The sequence below is a fragment of the Syngnathus scovelli genome, chromosome 22, assembly GCF_024217435.2.
Source record: "Syngnathus scovelli strain Florida chromosome 22, RoL_Ssco_1.2, whole genome shotgun sequence".
NCBI lineage: Eukaryota > Metazoa > Chordata > Actinopteri > Syngnathiformes > Syngnathidae > Syngnathus > Syngnathus scovelli.
Genome location: NC_090868.1, coordinates 4,034,631 through 4,047,831, shown reverse-complemented (window position 1 = coordinate 4,047,831; position 13,201 = coordinate 4,034,631). Strand labels below are relative to the sequence as shown.

General features: G+C 42.8%; 3 protein-coding genes across 3 annotated transcripts; 2 read left to right on the top strand and 1 right to left on the bottom strand.

The window, feature by feature from the left end:
* Nucleotides 1-54: 54 nt before the first annotated feature.
* On the top strand, nt 55-1,645 carry rergla (RERG/RAS-like a). Its single transcript, XM_049761458.1, has 5 exons — nt 55-566; nt 708-764; nt 961-1,034; nt 1,096-1,244; nt 1,311-1,645. The coding sequence occupies exons 1-5, from the start codon at nt 479-481 to the stop codon at nt 1,588-1,590; spliced, it is 648 nt and encodes a 215-aa protein (XP_049617415.1). The 5' UTR covers nt 55-478; the 3' UTR covers nt 1,591-1,645.
* A 1,857-nt stretch (nt 1,646-3,502) lies between these two features.
* il17ra1a (interleukin 17 receptor A1a) lies at nt 3,503-8,984 on the top strand. Its single transcript, XM_049761452.2, has 11 exons — nt 3,503-3,786; nt 4,132-4,156; nt 4,235-4,381; nt 4,496-4,617; nt 4,745-4,871; nt 4,987-5,034; nt 5,127-5,275; nt 5,591-5,665; nt 5,748-5,817; nt 6,644-6,757; nt 6,830-8,984. The coding sequence occupies exons 1-11, from the start codon at nt 3,691-3,693 to the stop codon at nt 8,188-8,190; spliced, it is 2,334 nt and encodes a 777-aa protein (XP_049617409.1). The 5' UTR covers nt 3,503-3,690; the 3' UTR covers nt 8,191-8,984.
* Nucleotides 8,522-13,106, bottom strand: tmem121b (transmembrane protein 121B). The gene has a single exon (XM_049761456.2). It carries the CDS (start codon nt 12,654-12,656, stop codon nt 11,445-11,447), a length of 1,212 nt encoding a protein of 403 aa, XP_049617413.1. The 5' UTR covers nt 12,657-13,106; the 3' UTR covers nt 8,522-11,444.
* Between the last annotated feature and the right edge of the window lie 95 nt (nt 13,107-13,201).

Here is a 13,201-nt window from a genome sequence, read left to right as displayed (position 1 = left end):
TGGATCTAGTTTAATATGCACAGATAAATAGAAGCTGCCTACAAAAATAAAAAAACAAATTAATTTATTAAGTGGGTATACTGAAAGTTAATTTGTTGATAGTAAAGCCACATTTCCTGACTACAATTGCACAAGTATAAAAAATAGTGTGATTTTAAAATTTAAATTCTGCCTAGCAACAGGTGATAGGGGTAGGAAAATAAATAACAGTGCAGTGAGCAGGGATGAAATTGAACCATGGTCTCCACTATAGGTTTTAAATTATTTATATCAGCATTGATTTCTGTTGTTTTTAAAAAATGAACGACCACAAATGACCCCACCCCTCCATTAGCAGCTCAGCTGAATCCCCCCTTTGCCCCGCCTTTCTTTCTCCTCCACCCACCCGACGTCTCCCCCGGTGCTCCCCTTGTCCAGTCCACTCATCTCTCGAGCGGGCTTCAACTCCTCTTGTTTTTCACCCCTCATTTCCTCATGCATGCTTTTCATTCCTGGAGCTTTATTTGAGGAGAACATGAGCGACATCAAGATTGCAGTGCTTGGGAGTGAAGGAGTTGGAAAATCAGGTAAGAGGGTTTCAAGTCAAGCATGTCATAATTCATATGAAAAAAAACTCTTAGGATTCTAATGTGAGGAAAATAGTTGACATTTATGAGCATAAAAATGGACTGACAACCCCCAAAAATTAAGTAACCTTTGTTTTTCAGCCCTCATCGTCCGCTTCTTCACTAAACGATTCATTGGAGAATATGCATCATCTTCAGGTAATTGAAAAAAACAATCAATCCGATTTCTTGATCACATTTTCTAAATTTATTTGGATTGAAATGTCCACTACATTTTTTTTTAAAGGTAAATACACCTGTACTGTAATCGACCTGTGATTCTTTTGTATACCACTAGAGGGAGTCAAAATACGACCACAGTGTGACAATTGCTAACTTTGTTTTCTTTGGACAGAATGCAGATACCGAAAGCGTCTGACTCTGGATGGAAGGCAGATGAATCTAGAATTGTATGAGCCATCCTCCCAGGTCTGAACATTGTTATAAAAAAAAAAATATTTCTGCAAAGACTAAATCACGTCTTTTTCAGTCCTTTCAGGGTAAATTAAGTCTTAGCGACCAGATTCACTGGGCCGACGGTTTCATCGTGGTCTACGACATTAGCGACCGCTCGTCCTTTCTTGCCGCCAGAAGCGTAGTGAAGTTCATCAGAGAGCATTGCTCCGGATCCAACAAAAGGTATACATATCTCGTAAAAATATTCTGGAAAACTAATTAGCGGACATATTTATTGTATCCAATCAGGGATGGCGAATCGCTCGTATTTTTGGTGGGCAACAAACACGACCTCTGCCACATGCGAGAAGTACACTACGAAGAAGGCCAACGACTGGCGACCGAATTCCGCTGTCAATTCCACGAGCTATCAGCGGCCGAGCACTACCAGGAAGTGGCGCTCATCTTCTCCAAGGCGGTTCAGGGCGCTAGCGGCAAAGCCAAGGAGCGCAGAAGACGCCCGAGCGGTTCCAAATCCGTCGCCAAACTCATCAACAACGTTTTCGGCAAAAGGAGGAAATCGGTGTGAGGCGGAAAATACTTGTGTATAAAATATGAACACCTATAAAATCTACTTAACCATTTTTTTTCTACTTTCTTACTTCCCTCCTGATATTTGACAACTACATTTGTGTTACTGTAAACAAGTGGACCTTCTGCCATCCATTCGGAACATATCTCCATTAGAATCTACATTCCTCTCATGCCTTCCCTGCACAGGTGTCTCCACGCCACCATACAAAGTAATAAGACGGGAAAGAGAAAGAAACACTGTTCGGGGGCCTCTTGGGACACCTAGCCTATGAAAGACCCTGTTATCTCAATGTGATCGGCGAGCCCAGCTGTTTGCGGCAGCCATCGCATGTGGTCCTCAGGTGGGATGAAACCCTCACATATTTATTTTTAACCATTATCACAGTCTGCCTTGTTTTCATACAAATAATCGGCTGGAGCGGTGGCTCGGTGGCGCACTGGGTAGCACGTCCGCCTCACAGTTAGGAAGGTGTGGGTTCGATTCCACCTCCGGCCCTCCCTGTGCGGAGTTTGCATGTTCTCCCCGAGCCCGCGTGGGTTTTCTCCGGGCACTCCGGTTTCCTCCCACATCCCAAGAACATGCTTGGTAGGCCGATTGATCACTCCAAATTGTCCCTAGGTGTGAGTGCGAGTGCGAATGGTTGTTTGTCTCTGTGTGCCCTGCGATTGGCTGGCAACCGGTTCAGGGTGTCCCCTGCCTACTGCCCGATGACGGCTGGGATAGGCTCCAGCACGCCCGCGACCCCTGTGGGGACTAAGCGGTTCAGAAAATGGATGGATGGATGGATAATCGGCTGGAGCATCCTCGTATTTGTCGTTTCTAGTCAGGCTCAAGCTGCAGCAAGATCAACTTAGCCTTTATCTTAAAATTTCATTGGTTCATGCCCCAAGGGGATTTTCCGGGAAGCAGCTTGATTGAGTTAACTTGTTTGACCTTGAACATGAACCCATGCAACTGGTGTTTTGCTTTGCTGAAGTTAATAATAATGAAAAAAAAAAAAAGAGTATTCTTAATTTGAGAATAGAAAAATGTTCTGCACAATGTAAACAAGATGTTCTGTACAGTGCATTACCATCTAAGGTTTTTGGACCCAAACCTGAACCAACAGGGAAGCAAGTTTATTTATACAGGAGCCTACTCAAACAATCCGATAACATGTCTCCAGTGCCTTGTATTAAATGTTATTTCAATTGAAAAACATGTTACGATAACAGTTATGTAACCGTCCTAGGCTTCAATCCTTAAAATAGCAGTGGCTTGCAGACCAAATAATTTTCCTGCACGTTGATCCATTTGAACAAAAGGGTAGAAACATTTATTTACCATATAGATTATTTCTAAAAACTCATTCTTCTATATTATCATGGGATGGAAGACAGAATGAGGCCAAGAGATTTGATGGATGGAAGTAGAATTTATTGATAATATATGTGATGTTAAAGTCTGGTCCTACACAAAAAAAAAAAAAAATTAAGAAAAAACAGACATGACTGAGAATAATGTTAAAGCGCCCTCTGCTGTATAATCCGTTATAATGCACCATCGAGCTTCACCATATAGTAATACTTTTATTACAAACCATTAAAATAAATTTAAAAAGTATTAGTGAGTCAATTTAAGAAAATAATTGGAGTCGTGAAACAAACGATCTGACCATACCATAAATATTATTTTATGGAAAATGTGCCCCACGATAATTAATGCCTAATTATCAATTTATTAATATCGGAGAAGCTATGAATATTTTGTTGTTCATAAATTTAAATAGACCACCACTGTGAGAATATGCCCTTTTATATACCATGTATCAACAGAAAGATTATCATTATTGAATTCTTAAAACCATAAAACTATTATATTACACGGGAACGTCTCCCCTATTTTATGTCTGTAAATTCCCAGGTTACATGAAGGCATCATAATCAACAGCAAGCCGGTTACATTTTACCTCAAAGCCGGAAGTTTTTTTCATTAATCAAAAGTTACTTTCGCTTGATAAACGCTTGTTTTGTGAGGCTAACATTTGCTCTAATGGCGAAGTTTAGATATTCCCTTAGGTGACGTCAATGTAGTTACGGTAATATTATTTCGAAAATGAGGCTTTATGGGGGTGTCTTGGCGTTACTGTGTGTGTCGCTGTCGTCCGCGTTGAGGACTTTGAAGTCCCCGCAATTGAACTGCTCTCAACAGGTAAGTTTTGTACAAAAGTACTTTTTTTGTTCCCTTCTAGTTTCATGTTAATACGCATTTTATGGATATAACGCTGAAATTTAGCAGCTAGTTAATAATATCGTTAACATTGACGTCAAAATATGACAAAAGTACTCGCAAGTAATATCGACACCAGGGACGTAGCTAGTTATTTTGACCCCAGTAACGGGGGGCGCCTCGCGTATTGTATTGACACAAGTTTTCTTTTAAAATGAGCTGAAAGGTTCCCTAACAGGAATAAAATGTCAAATAAATAGTACAGTAATGTCACTCTTGCCACAACACATATCTAACAGTTTCTTGTTTTTGTGTTTTTTAACCTAGGGCCTGAAGTGCGCAGTCAGTTTCAGTGAGTAAAAAAATATTGTGAAAATTACTTTGAATGCAGTTTCAGAATGAAAACATTAAAAGTTACATGTTCACGCAGGTAACTGCCTCGATAGCGGATGGCTGAAAGTGAGAAACTACACTCCAAGTGGTCCACAGGGGTTGCGGGTGTCTATAACAACAATTCAGGATGAGGCAGGACATCTTCAGCCTGTCCTGCTCGCTAACTGGACCATAAAGGATGACGGTAAGTCCGGATCAATGCTTTTATTCATTTTCCGAATTCTCTTCACTAAAAAACTCTACAGATCCAAATTTAATCGAATGTGGTGAAAAGGTTGACTGCTGTGTTTTTCTACAGGCAGCATCAGTTATTTGAAAGCCACTGAGCTTCACGTCATGGTGGTGGCCACCAATCAGCACCTCTGTGTGAGATATTCATTTGAAGGCAAACTCCCAATGAGGAATCTACATGACGACATGGTGGGCTTTTCAAATAAATTGATTAAAAATAGTGTAACTCTTATCAATAGCTATATAAATAGTCTGGAGTGATTACAAGTCTGTGATTTGTCGAGGTTTATTTTCTGAACACAATGTTTTTTGTTAGTGGTCCTTCTCGGCAAATATGCTGGTGTTGGACCCGGGACACATGTATCGAGTTTCTGTCTTCAACATCCCCAAACCAGAATTGGGCCACAGTCACTATGACGTCAGTAAGAATATTGTCGTCCCAGGTGAGTTCAAACATAATGGAAAACATATTTTATAATGACTGTAAGCTGTGTCTAACATTTTTGACATAACATGTTCTGTCCCTTTTGAATTGATTCTGATTCTGTTTTGAATCAGATTGTCACGACTCAGGGATGATCATGACCCAGTTTTGCATCGAGAGAGGTGAGTGACTCACTGTTATTTTTGTCAAACGGTGGGTGTACCCTTAACTAATAAGATGTTTATTTCATTTTTTTTTTTTAACTGTATTATAGGAAGTCTTTGGCAGTCCAACATCAGCCTGGCTCTGACAGCCAAACAAAGACGGGCACTGACGGTCAGCTTCAGTCCTGACCCGCTGTGCCAAGACTACATGATCATTGTGAACTGTGCCTCTGTGCAACATGTCGACCATGTACACAAGGTAAGCTCAGTGGTGGTTTTTTTGTAACACCATTTGTTGCAGCACTCTCTCTCTCTCAGACACATTTCCTTCTGAGAAAATTGACCTAGAATATTCAGGTGGGTGCTCATTACAGCATCCTGTGCCTTGTAGCCTAGATTTCTAACTCAGATTTTCAAACAGTAAGCTCGTATGTCCTATTTTCTAGAATATGATTTTGCTGCTAATGATAGCTTATGCCGATCAGATAAAAGGCACAAACCATTTTCAAGTCTTTTGGTTTTCGGTCCTCCCTGCTTTGTGACGGCCAATGTTATGTGCATGACGTTCCTCCAGGTCAACCACACACGTCTGAACGTGACCTTCGGCCTCAGTAAATGGCCAAGATCCTGCTGCCAATTTGACATCTCGGTAAAGATGACGTCTCCGTTTTCCTTATTTGATGACATAGTGACTAAGTACACGAGTCAATGAATTCTTATCTTCTTTTCAGATAAAACCAATGTTCCAAAAATGCGGTGGAGACTGCACCCGTCATAAGAAAACACTGACCATTTGTTCAGGTAAGGCAGATTTTTATTCGATATTTTTAATAGAATCCATAACACAAACATTGCCGTCAGATGCTGTCGAGAGATATTTAAAAGGATCACAAACTACTGCAGCAATACTTAGAACTTGTTTTGACAACAAATTTGAGAAAGAAAAAAAAAATAGAATGAATCCAAGTGGTTTGGGATTTATAAATCATATTTTTCTGTCTGTCCAATTGTGTCGAAATAGCTCCCAAAATATCTGACTGATTATGGGGGCTTGTATTATTAGATTTATTTCATACTTATCTGATACACAAAATCCGCAATCAAAATCCCACATCACCTACTCTTATTGGTCACAAGGAACAAATGACCCCAAAGTGTTTTTTTGGGTGGCCTTAACATCTTAAATGTGGTTTCCTTGAAATCTGCAGGTGAGTTTGAGAAATTCTTAACTGCCATGTAAATTTAAAAAGAAGTCCATGTGAACAGTAAAGCCCCTATCCTGAAGGGGGCGAACATTTGCAACTCTTGCGAATGCACGTTCACGTTTTGTTCAAGGTCTCAAACGTTCGCCAGACATTCGCCACAAATTTTTCATGTCTCAAGGAAATTTGGAGAAACGTTGGTACTGTCTAATTTCTGGCGAATTTTCTTCTCATTGCGTTCTTCTCACATTTGTTGGAGTATGACCTAAATAAAAGGAAAAAATCAAACGTTGTGCATAGGTGATCCTCACTAAACTCCGTCCTACTTCAATCGTAAAATACCAGGATGGGTTCAATTCATTTATTTCATTCCCCAATCAACAGAAGGGCTGCTAATAAATAAATTGTAATTTGACTCTTAACAGCCAAGCCCACTGATCCTCCAGACGCTCCTCAATACACACCTGTCATTGTGAGCGTGGTTCTCCTTTGTGCGGGGATTTTTGCCATTTTTATGTTCATCCTGTGCAGGAAGCCAGGTTAGTCCCACAAACCCCATTCCCCCCCCTTTGCGTCCGTTCAAAAGTCACCTTCGTTTTTAATACCTTCAGGCAAACCCGGCGATGGCTCGGTTGCGGCCGGGGACGAGAAACCAAAACAGCAGCAGCAAATTCAACAAGCCCCCAAAGTTCTGGTGATCTACTCCCAAGACCACCGCCTCTACAGGGACATAGTGTTGAAGCTCTGTGCCTTTCTGCGGATAAAATGTGGCGCCGAGGTGTTGATAGACATGCTCGACACTACGTCAGTGGGGATGGTCGGGCGCGTCTGCTGGCTGGAGTGGCAACGGCGACAGCTGACGAATCCCACCGACAAGGTCTTGGTGCTCTGCTCGCGAGGGGTTCAAGCCAAGTGGCGAGCCATGTGCGGTCACCGCCGCGTAATACTGAAGGAAGACCTCCTGTCGCCGACGGATGACATGCTCACCCCTTTTCTCAACCTCTTCCTGCCCGACATGCAGCAAGCGCGCAAGCACGGCAAGTACATGGTGGCTTACTTCAGCGACGTCAGCAGTGAGCAGGACGTGCCGTCGGTTTTTGACATTGCCGTGAAGTACACGCTGATGAAGCACTTTGAGGAGCTTTACTTCGGCCTGCTGGACATTGAGAAGTACCAGCCTGGTCAGGTCAAACATATCGAGGGCATCGGTAAGGATGAATACTTCAACTGTCCCTCAGGTCAAGCTCTGAAGAATGCTATCAAAACCTTCCAGGCGTACCAGATAGAAAATCCGGACTGGTTCGAGAAGGAGTGCGTGTATAGTGAGGAAGACCTTCTGATTGAGTCGGGTCCTTTTGTTGACCCCCAGGTGGGTTTGCCGGTTCTAGAGTGTCTTCCTCTCATCAAAGACGGACTTCCTGTCTATTCGTGTAAAGCGGACATAAGAGAGAACGGAAGCAGCGTTCAAGTCTTAACCCCTGAACTGAACCCCGAGAGCCAGTGCTCATCAGTGGCAGAACTTGTACCACTCGTGAACCCCGTGTACAGTCACCGGCAAAAGTCAGTCCCGCCTCAACTGTGTCCTCCAAACAGTCCTGTCCGATCTGTTTTTGTCAGTGATCCAGTTTCATCTGGAATGCACTGTCCATCTGCTGAGGGGAGGCACATAAGTCAGATTCCAGAGGAGGATGAGGAAGAATGGCTCAGCGGCTCCTCAGTCCTGAACTCCCAGGGATCAAACTCGCAAGGCTTACCTCTTCCAAGCATGAATAACTCGCCTCAGAACCAAATCAGCCAACCTGTGGAAATGCACGAAGCCGAGCCCAGTGCGAAGGGTTCCAACAGTGGATCTGATCAAGGCTATAGCTCGAAAATGCCTTCCCCGCTAGGAACTCCCTACAAGGAGGATGCACTGGTGGCTCTGGCAAGGCTCCAGGAGGAACTCTTTCTACAAACTCTTGATAGTTCATAGTTTGGGGTGTAGAGAAATGTGGATGATTCCCACCTGGTCTGACAAGGGTTTCTCTTTACCTCCTGGTTCTGTTTTGAGAGGGCGTATGAAAAGTGGCTTCATTTCCAAAATGTCTTCCCCACTTTAACCTCTCTTTATGGAGCAACCATTTTGCAAGGCTACAGGAGGAACGGTGTCTGCAAACTCTGGATAGCTCACAGTTTCATCTGGAGAAAAATTGAGAGTGACCTCCAGCCTATCCATCTTGCTTCTGGTTGGGTTAGGGTGACTCCACCTGCAAATTCGGGATACTTTGGACCTGAGGGGCTTGGAGACGTGGTGTCACAGGTTGTTGTTTTTTTGGTCCAATGAATTTGTAACCATTTTTTCCTAGAGAAGGTTCAACAGTGGATACCAAAGTGTATTACAGGGCGGATCCACTGGCAACTCTGGCAAGGCTACAAGAGGAAGTGTTTTAGCAAAACCTGAAAAGGCTACAAGAGGAAATGTCTTAGCAAAATCTGGATAGCTCTGAGTTTAGTCAGTAGACAAATTCCACACCTATACATCACTTCCCCAATGACCTGTAGACATAATTCAACGAGAAATCGTACATTTTGGACAAATTCCATGGATCTAACTTTGATAAAAACCTACTTGGTAATTTGCCAGAGTGCCATTTGGAACCGAGTTTTTTTGTCAAATGGTTAAAGCGAAATTGTAAAACAATTATTGTCTTTTCGACTATTCTAATCTGTAATCATGATCTTCAAAGAAGTCATTGGTTGTTTTCCAATAAAAGATGATTTATTTTATCTTGACCACACAACACTCTTGTTTTTAACACCTACAGTACATCCAGTAGATTGGGGATATAGTGGTACAGATATACAGCACATAACTTAACCACGTGTAGGTAGTACTAGTATCTGTAAACAACAGCAAAGATTCCCTGTAAACGTGTTGGAAGAAAGAGGAAAAAAAGTCAGTAAAATATAAAACGAGTCGACTTCCGATGTTTGGAATTGTTCAATTTGAGTCCGTGAGCAAGACTGAAGTCCATTTAAGTGTCCTTTGGTAGTTTGAATGGAAGCCAGTTGGCTCATGCAGGATACATTAAATTACAATGTGCCATTTTTTTTTTATTTTTTTTTTTAGCATGACAAAAATCGTGGAAAGCCATCGGAAATATACAGTTAGAAACACTTTGGTGTGATATGATATGCAACCAATGGGTAGCCGTTGTAGAGCAAATATGTTACGCAAGAGTAATAAAGCTTGATTCGCCTTTCCCACAGTTTGAAATGAATCTTATGAGTCAGGTCTTGTGACCTACTTAAGGGGATACATTAGGTGATAAACAGGAAGTCTGCGGTTCACGACATCATCAAGCTAGACAACAATTGTCAGTCACACATTTGCCAACGCGATATCAAATAGCTAAAGGGGTCTGGCAGCACTGGTTCCCATGGCAACAGCTATCTGCCTCCATCTATGAGCTCACATAGACAACCCCGCCTTCCATGATTTTTTTTTTAACTCTAATTCATGTTGTTTCATAGCTCTGGGCTTGACTAGCCAGTCCAGGATCAACCCAAACCAACTCACCGGCACCCCCTAATGAGGTTAAACACTATAAGGGAAAATGATAGCAGGACATTGCACATAAACTAAGGCACAAGTCAGTTTAAGCGCTGACCAGCCTACTTGGGGAGCAAATCAATCGTGCAGAATGCAAAGCTAAGAGGCACTAAATGCGGACTACTGCGCATATATTTACTGTCGATCGCAAACGATAATACCTCGATCCAAAATCAAGGTACCATTGTGTGAATACTCTATATATTTTGACCTCATGAAGGAAGGGCCGTGCAATGGAGCGAGACTAAAAAAATAGTGTTTGTGCCATTCAATAAAGTGACTCAAGCGTAATAATGTACAAGCAAAGAAAAAAAAGATTGTCTACAACAATGCGACATGAATTTTGTGCATGTTAGCCTAGCTTAGCAAAGTAAAAACAGCGTGAATTGGCTGATTAGTCCCACACCGATTTAACCACTTTGTTACCAATACATTCTGGACAAATCTTCAAACCACCTTATTTTTGGAAAAGTGCAGGCACTTGCATGGAGAACAGCTTTAACCATTTTCGGCCTCGACTGTTTTCCGAGCAGGTTGGGGAGGAACAAAAAATCTGTTTTAACCCACCTAAAATCCCAACCAACGAAATTGCCACAACCCGAACATTCTGTTTTTCACATTCTAAATCCTTCGTTATTTGTTTCCCAGTTCTGATAACTCGTGTCCTTGAATAGACTCATCCAGCTACTGCTAGCTAAACTGTCTTTAGCTACATGTACATCAAACTAGCTAACATCACAATGGTTGACGTGAAATGGCTAAAAGTAGCGGACCGTATAGCGAACTAGCTAGGACACATTTTGAGGACTTTTCATTGAGCAAATTCTGTCAGACATCATAGAAGACACCAAATGTGCATGGGACGGGGGTGGACGGACTTCAAATTGCACTTTACAACCCACAAAGACATGTTGCATTCGATTGTAATAATACAATTCTTACACGGAACATTAACAAAATAAGAAAGCCCGACCTTATTTAAGATACAGACATACTTGCCATTGAGGATATCCAGTTACATACATTATAAAGTCATACAATTAAATATTGTGTTATTTTCCATTAATTCTGACAACAACAAAAAATGTGATTGAGCTGGTTGTGAACTCATTCTAAACGTTGGTCCGGTACTACGAAAAAAGTAATAAAGCACTGTCGTTAGCTAAAGGCCATGAGGGTCTTGTTTGGTGATAAAGCACATGTGTGTGTTTCACTGTAGAAATTACAAAGGCTTGTGTAAATCTTGTTTTGAAAGTAACAAAAGTAGCCCAGGATCTATTTTAAATGTTGAGTATTGTTATCCTCATGTGCTATTCATTGAATGAAATTATCCCCCCTTCATTTCTTATTATTGTGGCAGCATTTTTTTATTTTGTGATAGTTTTCTTTACAGTCAGTTAAATTAATCGTTAAAATGTGGAATAATGTGAAAATATATTTGAAAAGTCCATTTCATGGTCCATTCATTAACCGAATTGTGACCTATTTAATCCTAAATAAATACTCTATGATTGATTTCATAATATTTGGGAGGATTTAATAAATTAATGGACAATTTAAATACATGTCCATAAATGTCTGGACTTAATTGGCTTCGTAGTTATGACATTTTGGAGGTTTGTACATCCAGGTGATTAGGACTGTGCGACTGCCAGCGTGTTGACGTATCCGTGCGGACACATGTCATTCTCGGACACGCCGTGCGAGAAGTGGGCCTGGTGGTGGCTCCCCCCGGACAGCCTCCGGCGGATGCCGCGCACGGCCACGCACTGCTCGGCCAGCTCGAGCACCTTGCACGCCAGGAAAAACACGTTCTTAAACATAAATATCGACACGGGGCCCCCGTAGACGTACACCTGGAAGCAGCGGACCACAAGCAGCGGCGCGTTAACCAGCAGGCCCGCCGAGAAGAAGCGAGCCCACAACCACCGGAACCGGAGCTCCGACGCGGTCAGCTCGCACAACCATAAGACGGGAGCGGACAGCGCCACAAAGTATGCCGAAATGACTGTATACTTGAGGTACGGTGTGGGGATCTCGCTCCGGAGCAGCGCCTCCACCAGGGAGAAGCTGTCGATGAGATCCAAGCAGGTGGAGGTGAAGCAGCTCTGGGAGTGGTGCCGGGTGGCCCCGTTAAGATCCTCGATGATGGCGTTGATGAGGCAGAAGAGCAGCGGTGCTGAAAGCAGGGTGACGATCTTGAATCCCGTGAGCCCGCACGGCACCTTAGTAGCGACCAGGTCCAGGATGGAGGTCTCCAGGATCAGCGTCACCTTGGGGGTACATGCAATGACGTGCACGAGCCACGCCAAGTAAGCGTAGGTGAACTCGCCCAGGTTGCAGCCGCCGTGCGCGGAGCCCTTCTGGTGGAAGCCGCAGGCTCGCTCCCGCTTGCCGCGCGCGTTCTTCACAAAGAAAATCGCCCAGCCGGACACCACCACCAGGTCCGTGGCAATCCACGAGCACCAGTACAGGTCGGTGAATGCGATGAGGTAGAAGTCCAGCACCCCACCCTGCAAGATGAGGAGGAGGAAGCATAGGATTTTGTAGAGGAGGCTCCGCGTAGAACGGGAGGCCAGCAGAGGAGCGCCGGCGTGAGCGAAGTCCGCCGATGTCATGATGCGGCCGCCGGACACCAGCGGCCGGATGCTGCCACCGCTCTCCTCCGGATGGATGCAGCCGCCGCCGCTGCTGCTGCCGCCGCCGCCGGTAGTGCGCGTGTCCCGCCTCCTGCTCAGCAGCCGGCCGGCTTCCGGGGAGGGCGAAGAGGAGACGGGGGAATCGGAGCCCAAAGTCGCGACGGATTGGAATGCCTTGGAATTGTCTTTGGGAATTTCTGCGATCATTGTATGACAGAGGTCGCATCAGCTTTCCCCCGTTTTCTTCCTCCTTGATGTTTTTTTTTTTTTGTTTTGGTTTTTTTAAGGTGGAGGCAAGAGTTGCTTAGAATGAAAGGCATGGATTTTGTGGAATGGACTACAGCTAACAATATACAGTTTTTCTGGGGTTGCATTATTTAAATCATAATTTGTAATAAGTTAATAAAATATGCAAGATATAGAGATGAAAGAAATTAAATCTTAAAATATCTGAAAATACCCCAAAAAATTCAATTTGTTAATATATGTAAAAATACCTAATAAATAATAGACAACTGTTAATTTATTTCAGCAATGTAAAAATAGTAAATTTGAAAATTAAAAATGAATTCAATTAGAAACCATATCAATACGCACATTTTAAAATGAACAAAATATTCCATATAAAACCTTATGGTTGTAATAAAAATCCCCAAACTGTTCAATATGCAAATCTTGAAAATCAATTTTTACAGTATACAATTTACTCATTAGTGACTACCAGCCAATTGCAATGCACATATTAGCAACCA

What these genes read in the sequence shown, in the direction of transcription:
- rergla (XM_049761458.1), top strand. Translation starts at nt 479, where the DNA reads ATGCTTTTCATTCCTGGAGCTTTATTTGAGGAGAACATGAGCGACATC. An exon ending in AGAATATGCATCATCTTCAG is followed by an intron (nt 765 to 960) that starts GTAATTGAAAAA and finishes TTCTTTGGACAG; the next exon opens with AATGCAGATACCGAAAGCGT. An exon ending in TGTATGAGCCATCCTCCCAG is followed by an intron (nt 1,035 to 1,095) that starts GTCTGAACATTG and finishes CGTCTTTTTCAG; the next exon opens with TCCTTTCAGGGTAAATTAAG.
- il17ra1a (XM_049761452.2), top strand. Translation starts at nt 3,691, where the DNA reads ATGAGGCTTTATGGGGGTGTCTTGGCGTTACTGTGTGTGTCGCTGTCG. An exon ending in CTGGACCATAAAGGATGACG is followed by an intron (nt 4,382 to 4,495) that starts GTAAGTCCGGAT and finishes GTTTTTCTACAG; the next exon opens with GCAGCATCAGTTATTTGAAA. An exon ending in GCTGCCAATTTGACATCTCG is followed by an intron (nt 5,666 to 5,747) that starts GTAAAGATGACG and finishes TCTTCTTTTCAG; the next exon opens with ATAAAACCAATGTTCCAAAA.
- tmem121b (XM_049761456.2), bottom strand. Translation starts at nt 12,656, where the DNA reads ATGATCGCAGAAATTCCCAAAGACAATTCCAAGGCATTCCAATCCGTC.